Here is a 25,352-nt window from a genome sequence, read left to right as displayed (position 1 = left end):
TGTTTTTACTGTATGTTTATTTTTCTTATTGGCTAAAAAAAAAAACCTCTATTTAATTTTGAAAATGATAATAGTAGGAAAGAATGGATTAACCATACTGTACAGCATCAATATGAATAGAACTTATAGGGAAACTTATGATGCATCTTGTTGTGTTCTGAACCTTGATGCCTTAATGACAAATTTACACTTTATAAACAAGATGGATAAGTGATAAATGCATTTATTAGGATTTATTTTTTTCCAATTGTAAGTTGTTGGGAAACCGGAGAATTGCCGGGGAAAACCCATACGCGGCATGGTGACAACAGAAGAGTGAAACTCTTGAGTCACCATGCCGCCCAAAAAAAGTAAACCTTAAAACAGTGATGTTTGGTGTTTTAATGCTGATTTACTATCAGGACCCATATTTATCAAGCATAGGCTACATCAGTAGCCCCCATCCCACCACCACCCCCCACCTTCTGCACAAAGAGAGAGTCACAATTGCTTGATAAATATGGGCCCTGAAAAAAAAACTTTCAGGAAGGAAAAGAGGAAAAGAGGAAGAAGAAAGAAAAGGATTGAAAAGAAGAAGAAGAGGAAAGGTGTTCTTAGCTTGGACCACGTTTGACAGATCCTGACCACTGCAGACCAGGAACAATTCCCACAAGAGCTGATGCTCTGACCCAGTTGTCCTTGTCAAACTGGATCGAATTTTTACACTTGTTCACAAATGTTCACTTACTTACTGGTTAAGGTGAAATCTTAAAAATGTGTGTCTGGTGAGTGACATAAAGTCCTTTTGAGCCAGAAAATCCTTTTCACTGCAACACAGGAACTGGAATCAATTTTTAGCAAAGAAAAAACTCTAACTTGTGCATTGAAACGGACCATTATTAATTTTCCAAGTGGTGAAAAACCTACTGGTTAAGGTCAAATCTTTAAAATGTGACTCTGGTGAGTGACATAAGGTAGGCTACATTTTGAGACAGAAAACCCCTTTCACTGCAACACCAGGAGCTGGAATCAATTTGGCAGGTGTAAAACCCCAAGTTATACATTGCAATAATTTACTCACTTTTCAAGTAGGCATAGCTAGTAAAGAGGACTGGTTAAGGTCAAATCTTTAAAATGTGAGACTGGTGAGGTAAAGTCATTTTGAAGCAGAAGCAGCAACATCGGGAGCAGCTGGAATCAGTTTTTGGCAAAGAGAAAACTCTAAATAATGCATTGAAATGGATAGCCATGGATCGCCATCATGGTAATTACAGTCTAACAATGATAGCCGATTGGACATAACACAGAGACATAAGGCTAGGATATGTCTTCGCCACCGCGAAATCTGTTAATGCACGTTACCGTCTCACAATCGCTACTAGCTCTGACCATAGACGTAAAAAAATATATTCAGCCTAGGCTATGGCTCTGGCAGTCAGTCAGTGTCTATTTGTATTGTTTTTTTGATTGATTGATCATATTTATTTCAAACCAAACAAAAATTATATCTCACATACAACAACAAAAACATCCACGGGACACCATATAACCAAATATCGAACAGGACAAAAAACAACAACAACAACAACAAACACTAACAACAACAACTACTGTTTGAAATGGGGATGGAAGAAGCAAAGCTTATCAGTTTCCAACCCCAGACAACACACATACAACACACCCAAAACACAAGGTCACTCTCCAAAACCCCTCCCCCCCACAGTCATCTCATTAGTTTACATCATTTATCTCTCCTCCTCTTTGCTATACATTTCAAACATTCCTTTTCTAAACTTACTTTTAAATTGATTAACACTTTTGCTGAGTTTAATCTCTAGCCTACATCCAAGCTATTCCATAGAATAACCCCTCCGACAGAAATACACATACTTTTAAGAGTCGATCTTACACTTTGCTGTTGCAATTTGAGTTTTCCTCTCAAGTCATATCTTTTACAACCTTCCCTCTCATGAAATAATTTTTGGATTATACAAGGAAGAAGATTATTTTTTGCTTTATACATGATTAATGCAGTTTTAAATTTTACCAAGTCAAAAAATGTTAATGCAGATGCCTTCAAAAAAAGTGGCTTAGTGTGATCATTGAACCTAACATTAAAAACTGTTCTTATGGCTCGTTTTTGTAATATGTACAGAGGCAAGAGGTTGTAGAACTACTAGGCTACTTTTCAGCTGTAACAGACGGAAACAAGTTCTTTTGCGAGCAGTCACTTTTTTTTGGCACGACAGACAGGTTGGGGCATTAAACTTCCCCACATCATTAAACCAGCACCACAGCAGCCTGGACTGTTGTCTGAGAGCACGCAATAGACGCCAAATTCTAACCCACACATTTGTAGCCGCAACACAAATTCATATTCATGAGACCAGTGTCCAGGCCGTAGACTATGATCTACTCCTGTGACCTACAGCGGCGCTGGCTTTAGCGATGTCTATCAGAATCTCTGAAAGAGCTGCAAAACTCTGCAAACTACTTACTGTAAACCAAGTGGTCATTATCAAAATACTGTGAAAAACATGTCCCTGCACTTTCCAGACACACAAATGCTTGAAAATTAAAAAAAATCATCCACATTAAACCAAAATTATGTAATTTAAAACCATTTTAAATGATGATGATAATTTCAGTTTATATATTTACTGTTTTATTTTATTTTTTTCAGTTTTAATTTCCTTTGTATCTAAAAAAAAACACTTGTCCCACTGCCATGTTTCAACGCTATTGGACAGTGTAAAAATATTTCCTCTTTTTTGTTTTAAAAAAAAAAGTGGTCAATAATGGGCAAACACTGGGCTTAATATATGAATAAAATTAAATCTAAATTGGCTATTTAATAATAAAAATATTTTAAAAAGAATACCTGTCCTTCGATTTGGTGTCATTGGTGTTACTGGTATCACAGACCATTATTTTGAAAGGTTAAGAATATGTAAGAGAACTCCCAAGGTCAGAAAGAATTAGAAGAAAAAGAGCCATTTAAGACAATACATTGTGAGTGTCTCTTTCATGAGTAAAAAGTAAGATATTTCCAATTAAAATGCCATTTTTCAATGTGGTTCTTTTTTTTGTGTCATTGGTGTTACTTTGATTTGCGCTATAATGAAATATTTTTATGGGAAAAAAAACAGTTTAATAAGTATAATTTATAGATTTTAAGGTGCTGACTCATGCTGACTTTGAGCTAGCTTGGACACTATTTTGTATAATTAGCCTTTTGTAGATATTTGTCATTGGTGTTACTGGTGTTAGGCTACCACGTGGTAACACCAATTACAGAAAACTAAATCTATGTTTGATAGATGAAAAAAAAAAAAAAAAATTATAGTTGTCCATTATAGTTGGTAACATGGTCAACATGCTAATAAATAGTTCTCACTAAATTAAATTTGTGAAAACTGAATTAAAATTTTCAACTTTTTTGACTCGGAAAATCACCGTACGAGCATTTAGCCTAAACCTTGTTTGTTGGAAGCTGAACTCTCGGATAACTGCTCACGTGCTTCAAAAGCAACTGTCGGACACTGAAGCAAAACACATCTTAAGAAGCAAAAGGAAATATCAAGGAAACTTTCATAGTAAGAATAACATCTTTGTCGGAACATGTCTTTTAATGGACCCCCCAGACAGGAGCACCTGCTGGAAAGAGTCAGGCGGTGGATCAGCGACATTGCAGGTAAGATAGCCTGTTCTAATCTAATGGCACAATGATCTGGTGACGCAAAGTGATGTTTTATTATTGAACCTTCAGAGGTGCTGTGCTCACCTTACCTGTAGAGCTTAGCTATAGCCGACATCTTCATAACTTGGCCTAATGATGAGATGTGATAGATGCAGGAGTGGACAGTAAATCTTAGTTAGGCTATCCCAAACCCCTCGGTGTAGGGTAGCAACAAGCAACAGTGACGACCCGATTGGTACCGGAAGCACAGATGATCACGGATCAGCGCACACCTGAGTGGCCTGGTTCAACTCCTGTGATCTGCGGACCACTGAAACTGTGTCAAGTAGGCTACAAGCAGAGATGAAATATAAAAACATTCACTCATGTCCTAGAACAATTTAGAAATATTCATAGGCCTATTTATGTTTTATGCTGCATAGGCTATAGGCCCTACTTTACAGAGTTTATAAAACCCGCACTAGACTAACGCTAGCCTACATTATTTTGACCAACTCGCTATTCACAAATTAATTCATTATGATCTATAAGATCATAGGATATAAGGGTAACACACTTTATAATAAGTACACTAGCATAATAAATACTGAATTCTTCATTTATAACGCATGCATACTCATTAGTAGGCTAGTTTAAAAATACAGTTAGTGCTTAGCAATGATGAGTAAAACATTTTTAATTGTGTTCATAAACTACATAATGATGTGTTAAAAATGATGAATTCAGTATATTTAATGCTTAACTAATGCGTAATAGTGTGTACTTTTTATAAAGTGTTACTGATATAAGAAGATAGACATGTATGTATCAGATCTATAAGCACTCTTTCTTTCTTAGTACATGAATAAAATATATGAATCTGAATCTGATATGATCGATCCAACTAAACCCTGTTGATAAAATAGTTAAGAAACAAATGCAGAACCTTTACTTGACTTTTACATAAGATCTGACATTCATTGCTGGCATTATGTCAATAATTCCTCATTTGGACACATGTGCCTCCAACACCACTATCAAAACAGTGTGAGTGAGGGAATGTCATCCCTGTGTCTGCTCTAGCTATAATCATTGTCAATAGCCATGATCTGAAGCTGCTCTCCACCTCAACACCTGCACAACTCAGCATTTTGGCACTAGGGGGAGACATATCATCATAGAAGAAAGAAGAAAATTATGTTTTCTTGGTGGGAATTATATGGAAAGGGTTCAATATCAAATATCAAATTCCTAATCACTAAAGCATGGGGTGATCCAGTGAGAATCAAAAGTGTCATTATGTCAAATGCCACACTTCTGTGCTGTTTGTCTATAATATTTTTTGTGCAGCCTGCATTGTGTTGTCACAGATATTTCCCTGATGTTTGACAAAGATCTTGTAGACTAAAGTGAAAAAGCAATGTTAAGGGCAACAAACAGCAGCACATGATTTGATATTACACATGCCTATACACTCAATTTATAATGGTGAAATTAGTTGACAGATTTTTTCTTTTTTATGGAATGATCTAATGGGCATTTTTAAAACACATTTTCCAGGTGCCTTCTTTTGGCCGTTGAACAACAACATTGAACACCCTGATGCTGAAAGGCCAGAAGAGAACGGGATCATCAATGACCCTCCTCTGCCCCCTCAGAGAGATGCTGAAAGCAGTGGGGATGATGATGATGCTGATGATGGTATACTTGACCAGCCCAGCAGCAGGAGAGGGGAGGAAAGAGAGGAGGCAGTGAATCATAATGATGATCTAAATATCAGAGCTCCCTCTCCTCCCTTTCAGCAGCTCCCATCACCAAACGTTGGGATGGAGATTCCAGTTTATCATCACCTTCCCCATGCTGTCCCTTATGCTCTTCCTTTCCCTTTCCCCTATGTCTATCCTTATGGTTTGCTTAATGCTCTCCCTCATTCTTTTCCTTATGCTAATCCTTTTGCTTTTGCTTATGTTCCTCCTTATGTCCCTGCTTATGTTGATCCCTTTGCTTTTGGTTATGCCCCTCTTTTCGCCCCTCGCTATGCAGCTCCTTATGTCCCTCAGTACGCCGGTCTTCATGCTTTCCCTTACTTAAATGATGATCCTCATGTTCCTGAGCGACTGGTTGCGCAGAACCGACAAGAGAGACCTGAACAAGATCCTGGAATTGATGCCATTGGTCCGGAGAATGAAATCCCTGAACTCGAGGTGTTCGGTCTTGGTCAACCTGAGACCATTGGGCCTCTCAGCACAGAAGAATGTTTAGGGATTAGCAGCGACAGCTCTCTGGAAGTAGAAGTTGTAATTCCTTCAACTTCTGGCTTCAGCTCCTCCATAAGGAGAAGGATAGAAAGTGATGATGAGGAACCTTCTGCCAAGAGGCCAAGGTGGTCTGATGAGACCGACTCAGATTAACTAATCGATGCTCCTCTGACAAGTGGCTTCTGCGTCTGGCAGGGCCATTGATTTCCTAACATGGCCAACGTGGTCTGACCGGGCTGATGACACCCCAGTGAGCCTCTTGCACTGGTAACTATCTTGACTATGTTCATGTCTGCATGGTCTCTTGAATGACTCATTCTGAGGGCAGGTATTTGCGTCTGCCTTGGGGGTTAGTTTTATCTTGCTTGACTCCCACTAATTGATAGCCTATTGATGACCAGTGTTGTAGAATTTAAGTAACACATGGCAGTCCACCCACTGGTCAACACAAGTGGAAGAAATCACTGGACTGTACTCCACCTTCTGTGCTACAGAGAAGAAAGTAGAAATCTTCTCTAAATAGGCATACATACAGTATAAACCTAGTAAGCACTACACAGATGTTAAGTGTAATAGAGAGGGAAGAAAGTGACTTTGAGTAATATCTCATACGAACACAATGAAAGTCAAATTTTAATTAATTTAATTACATTTCTTTCTTTCTTTTTCTGTTCACTTTGGACAAAAAAGGTAAATACAAGCTTCCTACTTGAGCAGAAGTTGCCTGGATTAGACTGTGACTAAGTAAAATCAGAGAAATAATGTATAAGGGATTGTGTAAACTTGTCACATAATGACCTCATTCACTCATGAACACTTATTTGTTGGCTCAACTTGGTGATTATGATATCTTGAGTCTGTTTTACTCACTGTTATTTCCATTTTTCTGTTCCAACTCAACTACCAGAGCTGCTGCAGCTCACTGTGGACAAAAAGGGTGAGTATGAGCTTATCAGGAAAATGACAAATAATGAGGTCTCAATATGAAGACAGACTGTTATGTTAAAGGGATAGTTCAACATTTTGGCAAATTGGCCCATTGCCATAATCGCTATAGTCATAGCAGTAGGTTCGTTACCTTTAATTGTAGGTGTAAGCTATTTTTAGTACAGCGGAGCGCAGCAGCTGGCTGCTCAGAGCTACGCTATGGAGGCTAACGGAATTTCTTGGTTTCCCTCATTAAACTCATCAAATTCAACATCCCAAAACTCCACAGCGCTTTTGTAGACAAGTTGTGACCTGCACAACCACCACGCTATGAGATAATGACGGAACGATACGAAACGGAGCCGTTTTCGAGGTAAATTCATACAAAACCGCTGATGCGCGTTGCGTTCAGGGACAGTTTTTCAGCAAGCAGTCTCCGTATTTACCCTGAATTTACCTCGAAAACGGCTCCGTTTCGTATCGTTCCGTCATTATCTCATAGCGTGGTGGTTGTGCAGGTCACAACTTGTCTACAAAAGCGCTGTGGAGTTTTGGGATGTTGAATTTGATGAGTTTAATGAGGGAAACCAAGAAATTCCGTTAGCCTCCATAGCGTAGCTCTGAGCAGCCAGCTGCTGCGCTCCGCCGTACTGAAAATAGCTTACACCTACAATTAAAGGTAATGAACCTACTGCTATGACTATAGCGATTATGGCAATGGGCCAATTTGCCAAAATGTTGAACTATCCCTTTAACCTCATGTATGTATATCAGTATTTTATCTGTTGTCTTGTTCTAATGACTGAACCACTGTGGTTTACTGACAGTGAGGTGAGGATGAGTTTCTCACCTGAAGACAGAAAAAAGAAATGTTGTTATTTTGCTAGCTTGTTATGTTATTCATACTAGGTTACACTATGTTATTCACTTAGTATAACTTGTGCAGGGTTATTTCATCTTATATGTTGTATCCCGTGCTAGTTTGGTTTCAACTGACTGCCTATAGATAACTCAGTAGTTTGAAACTAATGTTCCTGGTGACTTCTATTGACTAATATCCTGCAATAACCCTACTACAGTTTTGCATTTTTTATTAGAAGTATTGTTCTGAGGCTTAATCTGTGCCATTGTCAGCCTATCTGTCCACCACTACTGGTTTACTGTTCCTAATACAAACTGAAAACGTATCATATGGCACAACTTGAAGGTAGTACTGTACATTGGACCACTTCATTTATTGTATTGGTTTATATAAAGTAATAGATTTGGAGAGTCTGTTCTCTATCTTTGTCTTCCCAAATAAAACTGAAAGAGAGACAAAAACCATACAGAGAATATGTTTATTTTTTTTCTTAATATTTCATAATACAAAAGACAGAATGTAGAATAACCACTTGGCAATCATGGTCTTATGTCTGCTAGCACAGTCATGATACTGCCTGTAATTTATTGGTGGGTTCCCAAGTCTCCAGTGGTTTGCTCATTCTTTTCTTAATGTTATTGTTGTTCAACACTCATAACCCCAAAACCTCTAAGATACTAGTATAAGGTTAAGAAAATAAAATATTAAGAAAAGTAACAAATCACTGCATTGGAGAACCTGGAGCAAAATGACTAAAACATTTTTTAATTGACTGATTAATTAACTAATTTAAAAAAACAGTGCTTTTTAAAGGTGTACAGAAAAGAAAACTGAATTTGAGCTCACTCTGGATCATAAAATTAATGTGATAACTCATCTTTCAGACGATGTAGGCCAAACTTTGTGCAAAATTCCATTTTTGAGTAAATCCGGGATGAAAGTGTGTATTTTTATTTCCCGCATTGGATAATGCAGGCGCACGGATTATACGTCAGCCTGTACACGATTCATCAGCCACTGATATTGGATCCGTAATCCCACACGGAGCTCGGACTCGCCCCAAGCTTTGAATATCCCGCCCGCTCGATAACGACCAATCAAATTCGTTTTCCTCACTCGGGTAAACTCGTGTTGCAGCTCGTGACAACTCGGCGCGACAAACAGGACAAACGGCCATTTCTGTACACCTTTAATTTTCACTGACATAAAAGGGATAATTATAACGGCTGTTCTCCTGTTGTCATGAACATAAAAAAAAAAAAACATTACACTGGGATGTACTTAAGTTGTGAACCTCCCTGCATAAACATAAAAGTGTCCTTGTAAGTGTGAGTGTGCACACTACATCCTTCCTCCCCACACCATCTCCATCTTGTGTGTGTGGGCCTTGGATGACTTGGAGAATGTGCTTTTAACCACGTTGAGAGGAGCTACCTTCCCACTGAGGTAAACCTTATTGAGACAGGTAGGAAGCCATGTCTGCTCGTCGTCCTTGTTCTCATTCACTTCCACAGTTCCTGCTCCTTCCCTCCTGGAGAGGGCATGTGAGTGGGCGAAGATGTATCCCGTCATAAAGGCATCAAATCCCGCCCGGTGTGTTCCTGCGTCATTCTTCTTCTGAGGGCCAGTCCCAGCTGAGTGGCCACTAGACCTCTCTCTGTCTCCATCTGCTGTTCTACTTTCCAGCTTGTCGTCTGTGTTTGTTTTCATGTCGGTGTCCTCGTCAGAGTTTCTGGAGTCTGGGATGTCTTCGCACTTTCCGTTCCCTGCGCTGTCTGTTTTCATGTTCTCTCCTTCACTCTGTTGGGTGTTTCTATTACTGTCCATCAGCAGCCCAGTCTCTGCACACAGATCAGCTGTCACCTTTGGGTTGTTATCTGGAGTTTGCTCTTGATCAACCTCCATGTGGGGGATTTTGTTTAAGGGGGCACTTTCGAGGATGGAGGACTCATCTGTCACCACTCCTTCACTTTTCCTCTTCTCTCTATGTCTCTTCCTCTTCTTCCTCTTGTCCTCTTTTCCTTTCTCATCCTGGAGGATGATCAGGTCAGTGTCGTGGGATAATGGGCACTGGGTACCATTTGGACACCAGCCAAATGCCTGTCAAACAGACACATGTCAAGACACAACTTTTCCAAGACATGGCCCACTGGAAAAACTACAGACCTGTTCACACCTGGTATTAACCTGCATCATGAGTGATCCCATCACAAGTGCTCAGCTCTAAGTTTCAGTTCACACCTGTTTTACCTCTTATGATCACATCTCACTTCCCAGCTACATGTGTAAATAAACTATTGTTTCTACCCAACTGACAGATGCGTTAATGTGCTTGTTTGTCTGAGAGAGGGGTAGGGGGCGAAAGACCAGGAGAAAGAGAGAGAAAAAGGAGGAAGTGGGAGGTGATGAGTGAATTAATGTGCTGTGCCCAGCTTTTAAAAATCATTTTATTCATTTGAATTTTATGAATATTTTTGGTTCATGTAGAGTTGTTGGTCCTTCAGTGTGGTCAGAATGCATTGGTGTTCACACTGCTGTAAGAATGTGGCCACATGTGGCCCAGACCACCTCTGAATGTGGTCTGAGTGATTGGATCACTGCGCCCAGAATGCATCTTGGGTACATTCACACTTGTATTTAGGACTGCCCTCTTGTGATTCGATCACAACTGTCACAATGGAGATGGTATACCACATCTGAATGGGGTCTAAAAAATGTTTTAGGCCAATTTGACCCTTTAACAATGAGGAGGCCAGATTATGCCTTCTCAGAGCACTTTTTATTTGAATGAAAATAATAAAACATTCAGGACTAAATTGACTGTGATGGTCTGTGGCAGTGATAGGCCTTAATATAATATATATATTTAAACCCATAGGATGGGAATCACAATTCTGTGGGATACAGACACATAAAGTAAAAAGAGAAAGTCTAAAAGTCTATCTTTCCTCAGCCCTTTATTCCATTACTTCATTTGTTTAAAGGGATAGTTCAACAGTTTGGCAAATTGGCCCATTGCCATAATCCCTATGGTAGGAGTAGGTTTGTTACCTTTAATTGTCGGTGCAAGCTATTTTTAGAACAGCGGAGCAGAGCCGCAAGATGCTCAGAGCTACGCTGAGTCTAATGAAATTTCTTGGTTTCCCTCATCAAACTCATCAAATACACAATCCAACAACTCCAAAACGTTCTTGTTAGAGATGGTCCGATCAGGTTTTTTGGGACCGATACCGATCACCGATCACCTAAAGCCTCACCGATCCGATCGATCACATGGGACAATATTATTAATATTTATATTTTTTTTACTCTTTTTTCCCCCATTAATTCATCCACTCATGCAAAAATACTCTGGTAAAAGTAGAAGTACTGATTCAACTCCTTTACTCAAGTAGTAAGAAAGTACAGGCTCTGAAATGAACTTAAATGTAAAAGGGGGCTTCTTTGCCCCCCAGACTCTAGGACCGGCCCTGCTACCCATAACGTTTTTTTCAGTCAGGAGTCTTCATATTCCTGCTCTGTCTGCACATTGTTGGACTTACGCCGGGATTCCACTGGATGCGGAACGATTCCGAAACGGGTCCGCTACGGAGCGGCTGCGTACTCCGACTCCGTCAACTCACACCGGTTCCGTCCGTGATGTTGATTGTTGCGGCTCTGCCGCACAGCGGGAACACGTGATCTCGCGATAAAGCCGGTTGTAGTTTCCATAAAGTGAACCACAAAATCAAAAACAATTAATTTAATCCAGAGGAGAAGTAGAGAAACAACTTGGTGCTGACCTGACTTGATTTTATAATCACTATCTCCTTGTCCATGGTGTAAACGGGGTGAAATGATGTCTGAAAACCTCCGAGCTGCTGACTTCAGGCCGGTCGCTGCCCATTACAACGTTTTCAAGGTGTAGGCTAAAGCAGGAAATATGCTCCGCTGTAAACATGGTGTATTTTATTTTGAAAATTAACCGGGTGTTTTATTTTGTATTTTACCCGCGATTTCCTGTCATACACGACCTGCTCTGTGCTGCTTGATGCGCCGTGCTCCGGCGTCCGGCAAAAATAGAAGCTCTGCGTATCTTTTGCGAGGGCTGCCGGATGCCGGTGCCGTTCCGGACCCACGACGCAGCGGACCTGGAGTCGGTGGACGCTCACACGGTGATTATAATTAATACGTAACGGCTCCGCCGCCGTACCGGAGCGGATCTGCAGCCGTTCCGCATCCAGTGGAATTTAGGCGTTAGGATTTTGATGAGCAGACACTAAGTACAGCATCTTACTGGGAGTGACACTGAGTCAGTCACACACCTAAGGGAAAAAAGATCGTTTTCTATTGCTTATTTGCGCATCTATATGTCAATAAGGTTGAAACAAGTAACAAGCCTGTTTTGACAGCGTAAGGACTCGGAGCATTTTGTCTAATTTTGGAATCCAGCCGCAGGATTCGGTCCGTGGTCCACCGGTGTCGAGAGCGACCGGGTTCTCTCTCACTCATGCACAAAATAGACCAGACGCCGAAACAATTGCTGCACGGTGCGAGCCGGCCGCGGAGGATCGCGGCACTTTGCGTCGCGGTGTCTCACACACACATACTGGTCGAAATCCGTTCTTGCGACGGGGAACTTTAATCCCAGCAAATGCCGCTTCATCGTGATGCAGCTGTCTATGCTGCCAGTCACACACACGCAGAGAGAGAGGGAGAGAGAGGGAGAGAGACGCTCGCTCCCTGTCTTGCATGCTTCACATGATCAATTACACACATTACACACACTATTACACACATGCAATTGTGATACAGGCAGCCTTATTTTACTGTCTGCACGCGTGGATGCAGCAGGGCTGCATGTATCCACAAGTTTCCGAACGTCATCTATGGTCAAAACCGGCTTATGTTTTTGACGTTCGGAAAAAGGTGGATAATGCGATCGGATCGGTGATTTTAACCTTTGATTGGATTTCCCGATCGATTGTTTTTTTTTATCATATCGGCCCGATCCGATCAGTTGCAGATCGATCGGGACCATCTCTAGTTCTTGTGGACAAGTTATGACCTGCACATTCTCCACACTATTAGATAATAACAGAACGTTGTTATCGAGGCAAATGCAGAGACTGCTTGCCTAAAAACTGCCCCCGACGGGAACGCACATCAGTGGTTTTGCATGAATTTACCTCAAAAACAACTCTCTCTCGTAACATTCCGTTATTATCTCATAGTGTGGTGAATGTGCAGGTCACAACTTGTCCACCAGAGCGTTTTGGAGTTGTTGGATTGTGTATTTGATGAGTTTGATGAGGGAAACCAAGAAATCCCATTAGCCTCCGTAGCATAGCTCTGAGCAGCTTGTGGCTCTGCTCCGCCGTACTAAAAACAGTTTGCACCGACAATTAAAGGTAATGAACCTACTCCTAAAACTATAGGGTTTATGGCAATGGGCCAATTTGCCAAAATGTTGAACTATCCCTTTAATCTCACTTCAGATGGAGCGTTTTAGTCAAACTGAAAGTGTCATCAGAGTAAAAAATGTTTTTAAACTCACAGAGAAGCGTTGGCAGACTTCAGTCTGTCCCTCAGAGGAGAGTACTGCTGGACACTCTCTGTAGTCCACGTAGCTGGACATGTGACCAGCATACTGACAGAACTCCACATGAAGATGAGGTCCGGTCCCTCCAGAGGTCAAACTGCGGCTGTTATCCAGCTTACTGGAAGTTGAAGGACATAATATGAAGAAACACAGAGAGATTATAACTCATGAAAACATTCACAACTGCTTTGTTAAGTGGCAAAGACTCAAGAACACTTTTATTATTAGCCTGTGCATGTTCTCATTTGTCCAGGTCATAGTATCTCAAAGGAATTTTCAATCGAAAGCAACTGGACTTGGTTATTTGTAAACATATATATATATATTTTTTTATCATTACACCCACAGTCCTTCTGCTTTGCTTTTCACTACATTATTGTGACATCCTTTGCATATTGACTGAGGTAGACACAAATGCACACAAATAACAATTTTCAAGCATATATTATAGGAAAAAGCTTTAAAAACTAGAATTACTAGCAGGCAGTCTGTAGTTTGACTACATTTTAACTGTTATAACACATGACTTCTAAGTGTTTGTAGGTCAGGTTTGTAGCTAAATTCAAAGTATAGCTGATGTACAGTATATACAGTAATTTGAGCGTATATTATAAATCCATACTCACCATTTTTTATAGGCATATTCCAGGTAGGATGCGGTGAGACGCAGCTCAAACTCTGTGACGTATTTGGTGTCATATATGCCGGCAGGAAACATCTCAGACAGGTCGGCTGTGAAGGTGGCCAGGCGCTCAGGCAGGTGAGCATAAAAACTCTGGTACAGAACAAATAAGCAGTGATTAAATAAATACTGTATGTTGTGAGAAAAATACAAACCGAAGATGAGTCAACTAACATCATAAAGCTGACACTGGCAGTTAACTTGCTGGATAAATACTATATACCCACAGTCAGGTGAAGAAATGTAACACAAGTGCAACTGTAAATGTTGTATGAAGTCTGCTGCTTTAAGTAAAACAAATAGAAGATAAGAGTTCACTTTTTGTTTTAAGACAAAATAAATCAAATGCTACTGCTGCTACACACATATCTATCTAACCATTTTTGGATGGAAGTGACCAATGGCAGGACAGGATTTCTGGTCCACTACTGATGTGAGCATTTAACAGTCCTGTAAAGGCTACAGGTGATGATTGCTCAATCACAAATGAGACTGGCTGTGTGTCTTTAGAGTCTAGATATACCTGGTAAAGGAAGACCATGTCAATGAGGCCATTGTGGAGCACCAGAGGTTTCCGAGCGCGCAGCAGTTCAGTGAACAATGCCCTGATGTGGACCCCCCTGGCATCAGTTACTCCCTGCAGAGAGAGAAAAGGCAGCCAGAAATCAAACAATGACATCTGAGAAAGTTCAATTATTATAATACAGAGCATCGTGGCCACAGAACTGGGTTCAGGACACTTAGCAAAACCCTAAACAGCATGAAGCATGTTGGCACCTTGTTGTTCTCACCTTATTATTGCCCTTGCAGTAAGGGATTCCATGAGTGTACTGCTTGTTAAAGTCAAATCCATGCTGCACCAGGAACTTGACAGACTGGGGCTCTATGATGTACTCCTCTGAACACAGCAGTGTGAGGTTATACACCTGGACCAGGTATGTGTCTGCAGCCTGGGCAAAGAGGTGAGAGGGAAGATAAAATAAAGTACCAACAAGAAGATAAAGAGGATCACAGACATAACACAAGATTGAAGAAGTCTGCAGGGACAAATTCTCATCAAGTATGTTTGGGGACAATCTAATTAGCTTTCTTCCACTTGTACATATTACGTTAACTGTAAACAATAATCACTATGATATACAGAATGTGGATGCCAGTGTCTAGAGGTTTTATGCTGTTGGATAAATCATCTTGTACCTTGGAGTCCAGTTTATTGTAGCAGGCAAATCCCAGGGAGATGACAGAGCGAGAGCGCGCTGCATGGCAGATGGCTTTATATCTGTCCTCTATAGATCTGAAACATAACAGATTATCAGTGCAAACTCATATTTATCATCCAGTTCTGCGTGTATGATAGTAACTTGTGAACATTACGCGCGTGTGTGTGGTGGTATTAGGAAGAAGTGAAAAGAAAGACGTTTACTCACTCGGCCAGCAGGGATTTCCTATTCCCAAGACCACTCAGCTCCTGAAACAACAGAGACCAAGTGCTATGTATTAGCATTTATGATTGTGTAACTATGCACTTGCAGTACTATCGCAAGTGTGCCTCCCCAGTAATAAAGAAGAGGGGAAACTGTCATTTATAACATTTTAAACATTTATACTCACCGTGTCTAGTGCAACGAAGGACGACGTTTTAATGGCCACTACCATAGCAGGCCAAAGCTCTTTGAAATTATCATTGTGGACGTCAATGACTGGAACAACCAGTGAAGATGTCATGTTTGTCTCGTGCAGAAAGTAAAGCTAACAGGTCTTTCTCGTGGCTCTCACCAATGCTACAGTTTCCGCTAGCTCAGCCGACTACCATATAAAGTTGTTCATTGTTAGCCAGTGTACGCGGAGCTCAGCTCGTTGCTTTTGTGTTAAATTGTCTTCGTAAATGCTGCAATTATTTCAACATTTATCTATTTATTAGCGCTCATTCTGCTCAACCGTAAACAGTTCAACGTGCTTTTTCGGGGTCCTCCGACAAACAGTCCCAGGTAGTTGGACTTTTACCTGAGCACAAATAACACCAGTTTGTCACTATACACATGAACAAAAATATCCACTATCAATTAAAAATAAAATGAAATCATAAATCGTCTAAATCATATTCAAAAATATTATTATATGTTTGCCTTTTTGCTGTTAAATCACATTTTCGGTCAGGCATTTACAATAGACGCATATAAACAATACGTCACCACATTCAACCGTCGAAGCGAAGTGCGCCATTTTGGCTCAAACAAAGTGAGAAACATTTTATCCCAGAAAAACTATTTTAAATTGTATGCTTGAAATACTTTGAAAACATCTTCACGACAGCACTCTGGTTTCCACGAGTGAATGTTTAGTCCAAAGGTAACTTTTTCTCGTTTTTACGCCGCGGAATGAGAGAGCTAAAGGTAATGGTTAGTATCCCCAGCTGAGCTCCACTGTTAGCCAGGCTAACTTAACATAACGTTACCGTAGCTTCTCTGTTTGTCGTAATTTGCCGCAATGGGTGGCTGCTCCGCTCCAAACTGCTCCAATTCAACCAGCATAGGCAAACAGCTGTTTCGCTTTCCCAAAGACCCTGTCCGTAAGAAGAAGTGGGTGATGAACTGTCGTCGTGACTTTGAACCAACTCCTCACTCCAGACTCTGTCAGGTAAGTTTAACTTTAAGTTACACTGAGGCTGGCATCGTAATGCCCTGGCTCTGATGTTAGTGTATCATCATGCACGTGTCCAATATAACGTTAAAACCCCACGTTAGAACAGTGCGTCAGAATATAAAGTAAAATATGTATGTTATCTATCCATGTCTTGTATTACTTTCTGATGCATTAGGCTACTTTCCTTCTGCCACATCCAATCAGTCTTTGTCCTCACTGTCTGCATTAGCATCTTTTCTTGTGTCTGGGATGCACGAGTAGTTGGATAAATGTGAGTCTGATTTGTTTCCCCAAGGATCATTTTGAGCAGAGCCAGTTCGAGGAGATAGCCAGGTCTCCAGCTGGGGGGAAGAAGCTGAAACCCAATGCCATCCCAACTCTCTTCAGTGTTGGAGAGCCTCCTTATCCTGCAGTCCCCGCTCCATTCATCCTGCTGCCCCTGAAACCTGACCCAGGTAACTAAGCATACAAACAAATGTCATAGTTATTGTTTTCTATTACTTTACATGTGGCAGTCGAAACTTCTCAACCACATCTGTTCTCTCTGGAATGATTTTGTTTCACATAAAATGAGAGCTAACCATTTTTGATGAATATAGTCAAGCTCAAGTGAACTCAAGACAGACGCATGGTTTATATGCTTCTGTTACATGTTCATAGACACACCTTTGTAAATTTTGCTTGCTGTGTATCTCTGCATATTCTGCCCCCATGTGGCCCAAAACAGACCTGACCAGCTTGAATTAGCAATTTAAGAATAATCATCATCAAAGTCAGCATCAGTCACATCATCCTGAAATTCCTCATAGTTAGAATTTAACCTGGCTTTTATAATGCAGACAAGTCTGTTTAAATTTATGGTATAACATGTAAAACATTTTTTTCTTACTGTCCTGCTTGGCCAGTAGATTTGAGATTTACTAGCCTTGTGTATTTTCACTGGCCCAGCCACCAAAAAATGAAAGTAACATTTATTTTTAACAAAACCGTGTTTATTTATTGAAATTGGTTAAATTGTTCACATGTTATTTCCCTGGATTAAAATGATGTGGGATACTGTGCGTCTGCCCCGAATCTGAAGCAGCGGCGGTATGAACTTCAGCCGCTCACCGTCTGTCGCTCGGTGGAATCTCAGATTAGATGCGCTGAGCTGCGAGCATTGAATATCTCACTTGGTAGAGCAAGCACACTGCAGCGATCCTGAGTTCGATTCCACCGGGCGGCCCCTTCGCTGCATGTCCCCTTGCTCCCTCTCCCCCTCCCAGTCTCCCTCCTTTCAAAATAAATGCATAAAAAGCCTGAGGGGGAAAAAAAAACACAGACTCGTGAGCTGGTGCCGTTGAGAAATTTAGCAGTGGCGGCCACAACCAAATTCTCTCTGCCTACGCTAAGCCCCAGCCCCCTTGGTTACTGTTGCTATGCAGGTCAAGCTTTCACTCCCAGCCATGCTCATGGCATAAGAAATATTGATTTTTCAGCAATTTTGGCACTGATTTCAAAGGAAATATCAGCAAATTTCTGGATAAACTGTTCTAAGATATCAGAGTAGCAGTCACAAAGATCATTCAGAGTTTTCAGTTACATGACTCACGTAGAAGGATAAAACATCGGTTCAACGACACGACTGGACTCTGTACAGAGCAGAATTAAGGACTGTTAATCTTCCCATCTATCAACCCACGAAGACGTGCGTCATGAAAGATACGTTGTCAAACTTCAAGTTTTTGGGCGATGGCGAACCATATACAGCTCTCGCCGCTGAATTCACTATTTGATTTCAGACTCTACCGATGCCACTTCTCCACAACGGTTCCATGAAAACAGCGGAGCACCACCAGCAAAAAAGAGGAGAGAAGATGATCTGCAGCAGCTGCTGCTGGAGAAGGAGATCATCAAGGTGGAGGCTGAGACAAGAAAGCTGATAATGGAGCAGGAAAAGCTGGCGCTGGAAAAGCGGAAGTTGGCGCTCGAAATACATTTGCTCCAAAGGCAAATGAACAGTCCCGGGGCGGGGAGGCCATCGGGGCGACCGAGAGATTTCCCGCCGTTCGCTGCCGGCCTGCCGGCCAATAGACTCAAGTGAACCGGCCCACAAGCTGCCCTGTGCGGCCGTGTGACGTTCATGGCCGGCCCATTGAGTTACAACTACTGAGAAGTGAGAATCAAATATGGTCCCTTGAAAAGCTCCAATATCTACTTCAACTATGCACCTTGCAAGTCCAACCAATATTTATACCACTTGGTGTCTCTCTACCTCTCACTCATGGTTGCTCTAGTGACTCAGACTCTCATCAATCCAGCCTACTGATTTTTGTTTAGCCTCCTATCTTTTTCTAGTTCTTTTTGTTCAGATGTTACAGAACTTTCATGACCACAAATAAAAAATGACCAGCAATTTAATTTGTTTGTTCATAAATTAATGTAGAATAGCAAAAAGCCTCATGGGAAATGAGAAATGCGTTAGCCAATCACTGTGAGTTTATCCAATGAACCTGTAGCCTCATAAGTTATCATTAAGCTAGCGGCTACGGCTAAAAATAGAACGCCAGAGCGCACACCAGGCAAATTCAATACAGGACTGTTTAGGCTGTAAAAATGTCCTAAATGACGTTTCGAGTAAACTCTGGACTATGTCCCTTCAGGACACTTGGATTGCAGTGGACGAGCAGTGTGGAGGAATGTTAAATGGTTTTTGTGTAGTTTTATGGACGTTCTTGTTTCGAGCCCTATTAATCTCATATAAATGGCAAAAATGTCATCATGGAAAATTGAAAATCAAAATGGCTGACTTCCTGTTGGGTTGAGTTCAGGATGTCAAGAGATCATCTTATCATCAAGACATCTGGGCATGATACATATGTGTATCGATTTTCGTCCACCTACGACAAAGTAACCCCAATGTGGAGGGGCTTTTTAAAAATTTTTTTCAGCTGGATTATATTTAAAATACGTCCATATATCTTCTGGTGGAGTGACGGCAGGTGTGTTGAGCAGAATGTGCGCTGCATGCCAGGTGGTGGACGTGACCACACAAGGATGGGATGCAGCAGTGTTGCAGATACTTGTGAAAGTATCCGCGGTCACCGGAGCAGCTGATCACTGCCTGCTGCTCTCTGCCGCTCTAATCACAAGCACCGGGCGCACAGCGGCTCGTCTCAGCAGCGTTGTTCTACTTTTGATGGAGCCGTTGCTAAATCATGTGAAGCTTAGAGTAATGACAATCCATAACATGGAATTTAGAGGTGATCACAGCCCGACCACTAACATTTACGTCCGTTCTCGTCTCGTCAACGAAAACTCACACACCTCTCGTCATGTTTTCGTCATCAGAGAGCCATGTTTATCTCGTCAGCGTCTCGTTATCGTCATGAAAAAAAGGGGCGTCAACGAAAATATTTCGTCATCGTCATCGTTAACGAAAACAACACTGGCTCCCATGTGCAAAAATCTGTGTCTTTCCGAATTTGGGAAAGGGGCCAAATTTGGGTTTGAAGTTGCGTAAGAATAATAATAAACAACGCAATTTCAATAGGGCCTTTGGCGGGCGACTTGCCAGGGGCCTAATAATAATCAACCACAGATTTTATACAAACAATAAATATTGATTAATTTACAATCATTGTTATTCTTTCTTTATACATGTTTTTTATACATCTTTTATATGTTATATATTTGTATTTGGTTTAAAGTTATAGCTGGTAATCCTGTTGAGAAACACGTTTTGTTATACTGGGTGAAATGGTCCTTCTATCCTGAGAGGCTGAGAGTCATCAATACATTATGTATTCAGAAAAAGGAAGAAAAAATAGAGACCTCTGTGGCAGCTGCAGGACTGACAAAACTCTGACCAATCCATGCTTTTCACTCCAAAAAGAAAAAAACAATCAGATGCCTTCATGTCTAGTTCTGCCTACGCCCAATCAAACTGCCGTCTCCCTCCTCTTGCTTGCGCAACCAGAGTCTTGCTTGCGCAACCAGAGTCTTGCTTGCGCAACCAGAGTCTTCACCTACGTCCGTGGACCTGGTGGGTGGCAGTGTAGCTCTGGTACGTCCGCGGAAAGGTGAATGTGTGGCTTCAGAGAGCAGTGTAAAGCCTGCCACACACATATAGATAATCGGGCTGATTTTGCCCCGATTTTCCCCCTTCCGACCACGGACAGACATCGCCCGATTATCTTAAGCTCTTAAGATTATTTTATAAGATTCTCTTGTAGTGTGTGGTGTGTTAAGAGTCAAAATTCCCCCGACAATCGGCTTGGAAAACGTTCGGCGCCGATAATTGTAAGTATTAAACATGTTCAATATTTACGATTATCGGGGCCGACAACCGTGGCCGTTTCAATCAAAAGTCATCTTGTGTGTGGAAAGCCGGTGTTGTGCGGAGAAGCGCCTGCTTGCCGAGCTCTGCATGCTGCTCGCGGCAACAAGCCACTTCTCCACACAACACTGGCAATCCCACAGAGAGCCACGGTGCAGCCCTGGCATTACATGAGGTTCACACAGACATTCACGCATACACGGGAGATTTCCTGACAGCCGATAGCAAGGACGGTAGCGCTCACAGCCAGCAACAGCCAGCAATAGAGCAACCATGTTTAAACGATCATGTGATTTCGCTCACAGTCCGTCATGTGACAGCGCACGAGTCCCGTCCGGAGCCACAGACACACACAGATGGGATCGTTGTAAAGGCTGAAGTGTCCCGCTTTCATTAAAAAAAAATGACGTCGCTCTCATTGTCCATTCCGGAAATAGACCCGAAAGAGTAGCTACAACGACACTCCACACTAAGGAAAGTGGCTGGGACTTTTGACTTGTGTATTTTCAAAATGAAGCCTGCTAGAACCGTTTTTCCAGAATCTCCAACCCTACCTTTAAAACGAGCAGGCATTTTAGCCGGGAATTGATCAAAAGCATAACGGTGAAAACAATTAAAATGACAAGGAGCTGAATGAGATGAAACAATAGGAGAGATCTGTATTAACTTATAAGGTGTTAATAATGTGTGCACCGACTAGTCGTCCACCACCGTCCTCATGTACTGCAGGGACCAGAGCGTGCACATCCTCCCCTGAATCGGCTAATGGTGTTGCCTGAGGAGGGGGATCCTCTTGGTGACACAGATGTTGTGGAGAACAGTGCACGCCGCTACTACTACAGTTCCATCGTCTTTCGTTAACAGTACCGTTAGTTGTTACTAGAAACGGCAAGATTTTCCTACTTTACGCCTGGTCTTTGTGAGAAGGAGGCTTAGGACCAGCTGGTGCAACCGGCCCCTGATCACATGAAGCATTTTGATCTTCCCACGCGCGTTCTTGCGAATCACAATGCATGTTGTCGTACGAGCCAGTGACCGGCCAATCACAATGATTAGCCATTCAACTTGCCCTGCTTGTACTTTTACTGGCCCCAGGCCAGCGGGCCATGGGTTACGTGTTGAACCATGTACCAGATCAAATCAAGTACTATTTATACAATGTTTTGTGTTGTAGTGGATAAGGAGCTAAATTTCGGGGACCATGGCTACGCCAGACGCACCCCTCTGCCCGGCTTGGAAGATGATGATGCAGACAGGACAGGCGAGGACCAGCAGCCCTGCACGCAGTGTCAACTCCTCAAGAAACAGTTGGAGCAGGAGATGCAGCACACTGCAAGGCTACAGAAGGAGGTGGAATGGATGCTACCATATTTTTTCTCTTGTCGTTTGTTTTTGCTTCAGAAGTGGTTGCCTGTGTTTTATTTTAAGCACTAATAAAATATTGCTACATTAGGCAAGGCAGCTTTATTTATATAGCACATTTTATACAAGGGGCAACTCAGTGTGCTTCACATAACATTAAACAGTAAGAATTGGAAATGGGAAAAAAAACCCATAAAACATACAATTTTGGAAAAGTTCAAATAAAACCCAAAATAGTAAAATTTTGAAACATTACACATGAAGCAAGAAAAAGGAATTAAAGAAAGTATAGAAAAGAGAGAGAGAAGAAAAACACTAAAAGGGCAACAATAAGTGTCACTGGGTCACACACTGGCTTTACACCTTATAAGATTTCATGTTTTTTAATCATTGAAATATGCATAGATGCTTAGCAACTGTTCTAAACCCAATAAACCATCCCTCCTTTTTTTTTCCTGCCAGGCGGAGGAGATGAAGAAACGGCTTTATCGTCTGGACCGGATCGAGAAGGGCCTCCAGAACTTTCTGTACGAGGATCAGATCCGTGCTCTGTCCCTCACCAAGCGCTCCCGCCGGGCCGTCTGGTCTCCAGAGACCATTTTGAAGGCTCGACAGATCCGCTGTGCTGTTGGTACGAAAGGCTATGAGTATTTAAGAGAGCTGGGGTACCCGTTGCCATCGTACAGAACTCTGTGTAATCGCCTGGAGACTAAGATCATGGTGACGACTGACATGAGCTGTGAGGAGCTGGCAGAGCTGGGACTTGGGCTCATGGCCCCATGCGACAGTCCCACAGAAGGTGTTGGGGACAATGATGAGGAAGAACTAATAGGTGTTTTGTCCTGATCCTGGCAATTTATATCATCTATCCAAGCATACTGAAAGAAGAAGAATGTGCAGAATTTGCTGTGTTAGACATTTGGAGATTCCATGTCAAGTGGAAAAAGTAGCACATTGTGCGTCTTATCTTATCTATGAAAGACTTGAGCCACAATATAAATGTATGCTGCTCTTGACGGAGATTGTGAGTTCACAGGTTTTAAATGTCACCTGGTCCTGCTTGTGATCTGCACTACCAAGGCATGGCTTTGCTTCGCGAGATGCTGGGGCTTGCAGCTAGCCTTGGGTTTATGCTCATGGTGTTTCTTACCCTCAGAAAGCTGAGCTGCAGAATAATCTTGAACATTTGACAGGACACACTACATTGTCTAATGAAGCAGACCCCTGCTGAGAGGTTGAGATTGTGTGCAAATGTAGACGCAATTTGCACGATGCCAGAATTAATGTGTGTTTCACTGGCTGTTTACATGCACAATAAAACCCTGGTTTTATTCAGTATACTCAAATGCACTTCAAGAAAATAAGCCTGATATCCTGTGTGAGGAGGATATCGGTACTCCAGTATGAGGACAGGCATTTATACAAGCTTTACTTTATTTTTGTGTGACATTCATTTGATATGTATCTGTTGATGGTGAGTGTGAGGCAAGTAGCATACAACTGGCATAATATTGAGTGTCTGGGATTATGTTTCCCTTAAAACATAACTAGTGGGGTCTCAAACCGCGATGTTTGAAATAACCCGCTCTTTTACAAAGTCAGTTGAAGTCATGAAGCCTGTTTTGGTTACATTTGCAAAGTTGAAACCTTTGCTGTTTTACATAAGCCTCCAAGGTTGTCTATCAGTCCCAAAGGATTGATTTTATAGGGAACACACTATGTTCAGTTAGGGAAAGGAAATGAATTCCTTCATTGGTAAATAAACAATGTTAACAATGCTCTACATGAAATAGATTTTAAATTCCATTTAGTTGGAAGTTTGTTCTGTCTTGAAGTGTTCACATTTGCAGTGCAGTTGCAATTATCACAAAGTAAATCAAATAAAGTGAACAATGATATTCAGGATTCAGAACACTTGCAGTTTGAAAAAATAAAATGGCTGTTCAGAATTATGTGTAGCTTTCTTTGTTTTTGTATGTGAGAGAGACATATAGCCTACATCTCACTACATCTAAATGTCCATAACATTACGTCAGGTAACTGATAAAACAGCATCATTGGCATCACTCCACCGGTGATATTAGAGTTGAAAGGAAACTGCTGTGAGTAGCCACTCTTAAAGTTATCTTTACCCTGAATACAACAAAGAATTTTTTACACTGGCTTCGTTTGGACTTTGAGCGAATCACTCGCGTGAAAGATTAGATATTTGTTTTGTATCTGGTTCATCACCTGAAGTGAACTGTAGGTAATGTTGGTAACACAAAGGTTGAAAGACAAAATACAATAGACAAGTGCTGCATTCAGGTTTTGTATAGAATACACTTAACTTAAGTACAGGACGGTACATGTGCTGTAGAGAGAACAGTTTACATCTGTTTCTTTCACTTTGACTTTCATTGATTTTGGCTTCTTGCCTCATGCAAGATTGGAACGGTGGGTTTGTTTGTCGTGGTGACATTCACCCCTACACAGTCCAAAGCCTGACTCACATATAGTAAAGCAAATATTACTCAATGATGAGATCAATATACAACACTAAAGTCCTGATGGTAAACAAAGCAGTCACGCGATTAGCTCCGTCAGGAAAAATGCCAAAATCAACAGGCTAACATAAAGACAATGCTAACATGCTAACATCAATTGGGTATAAACTATATTCTCCTTACAGATGTCCATACCAGTATGCAGACATTATCAAATTATCACTGAAAATTCCACGAATGGAAATCTTGCTTATTTTTGCAGATGTTTTCCTCAACAGGATACTGTAACGTTAGCAGTTCAATTCCAGACCTGATGGTGGCACTATCTGAATAGTTGTTGAGATGTTTAGCATGAAGCGACAAAGATCAACCTCGTAGTGGTGCTAGAGGAGAAGTCTGCGTTGTCTGAGTTTGTGTTGAAGACCCAATCTGGACTAAAGTAACAGGCAGACTGACATTACAATTCTGAAGCTGCTAACGGCTGAAAACAATCATATGGCAAAGGTGAAACACTGCTGCTCTACAAGAGCCTGTGCTTAATAAGTGGCTCAGATAGGAAGTTATATTGACTCTAT

The 25,352-nt window shown here is 41.5% G+C and overlaps 3 protein-coding genes across 3 annotated transcripts; 2 read left to right on the top strand and 1 right to left on the bottom strand.

Moving 5' to 3' along the window:
• The first annotated feature begins 3,478 nt into the window (after window positions 1–3,478).
• Window positions 3,479–6,204, top strand: LOC146971362 (uncharacterized). The gene is made up of 2 exons (XM_085805973.1): window positions 3,479–3,673; window positions 5,219–6,204. Exons 1-2 carry the CDS (start codon window positions 3,601–3,603, stop codon window positions 6,067–6,069), a joined length of 924 nt encoding a protein of 307 aa, XP_085662099.1. The 5' UTR covers window positions 3,479–3,600; the 3' UTR covers window positions 6,070–6,204.
• Window positions 6,205–8,951: 2,747 nt separating this feature from the next.
• On the bottom strand, window positions 8,952–16,455 carry toe1 (target of EGR1, exonuclease). The gene is made up of 8 exons (XM_085806011.1): window positions 15,580–16,455; window positions 15,396–15,436; window positions 15,166–15,262; window positions 14,760–14,918; window positions 14,492–14,605; window positions 13,913–14,061; window positions 13,242–13,404; window positions 8,952–9,805 (listed from the first exon to the last, which is right to left on the bottom strand). The coding sequence occupies exons 1-8, from the start codon at window positions 15,691–15,693 to the stop codon at window positions 9,047–9,049; spliced, it is 1,596 nt and encodes a 531-aa protein (XP_085662137.1). The 5' UTR covers window positions 15,694–16,455; the 3' UTR covers window positions 8,952–9,046.
• Window positions 16,456–24,192, top strand: LOC146971360 (uncharacterized). The gene is made up of 4 exons (XM_085806012.1): window positions 16,456–16,605; window positions 16,907–17,066; window positions 22,104–22,279; window positions 22,754–24,192. The coding sequence occupies exons 1-4, from the start codon at window positions 16,456–16,458 to the stop codon at window positions 23,135–23,137; spliced, it is 870 nt and encodes a 289-aa protein (XP_085662138.1). The 3' UTR covers window positions 23,138–24,192.
• The last annotated feature ends 1,160 nt before the right edge of the window (window positions 24,193–25,352 follow it).

Source organism: Trachurus japonicus, chromosome 17 (genome assembly GCF_045865225.1).
Source record: "Trachurus japonicus isolate A0001 chromosome 17, Traja_1.0".
Lineage (NCBI taxonomy): Eukaryota > Metazoa > Chordata > Actinopteri > Carangiformes > Carangidae > Trachurus > Trachurus japonicus.
This window is presented reverse-complemented; position numbering and strand designations above follow the sequence as displayed.

Bases quoted from the DNA above. Each gene is read 5' to 3' on its own strand.
- LOC146971360 (XM_085806012.1), top strand. From the start codon at position 16,456: ATGGGTGGCTGCTCCGCTCCAAACTGCTCCAATTCAACCAGCATAGGC. The intron at 16,606-16,906 runs GTAAGTTTAACT...TGTTTCCCCAAG, and splicing joins CTCACTCCAGACTCTGTCAG to GATCATTTTGAGCAGAGCCA. The intron at 22,280-22,753 runs GTGGAATGGATG...TTTTCCTGCCAG, and splicing joins CTGCAAGGCTACAGAAGGAG to GCGGAGGAGATGAAGAAACG.
- LOC146971362 (XM_085805973.1), top strand. From the start codon at position 3,601: ATGTCTTTTAATGGACCCCCCAGACAGGAGCACCTGCTGGAAAGAGTC. The intron at 3,674-5,218 runs GTAAGATAGCCT...CACATTTTCCAG, and splicing joins GTGGATCAGCGACATTGCAG to GTGCCTTCTTTTGGCCGTTG.
- toe1 (XM_085806011.1), bottom strand. From the start codon at position 15,693: ATGACATCTTCACTGGTTGTTCCAGTCATTGACGTCCACAATGATAAT. The intron at 15,437-15,579 runs GTGAGTATAAAT...CTGTTGTTTCAG, and splicing joins CCTTCGTTGCACTAGACACG to GAGCTGAGTGGTCTTGGGAA. The intron at 9,806-13,241 runs GTGAGTTTAAAA...TCTGTTTGACAG, and splicing joins AAGTCTGCCAACGCTTCTCT to GCATTTGGCTGGTGTCCAAA.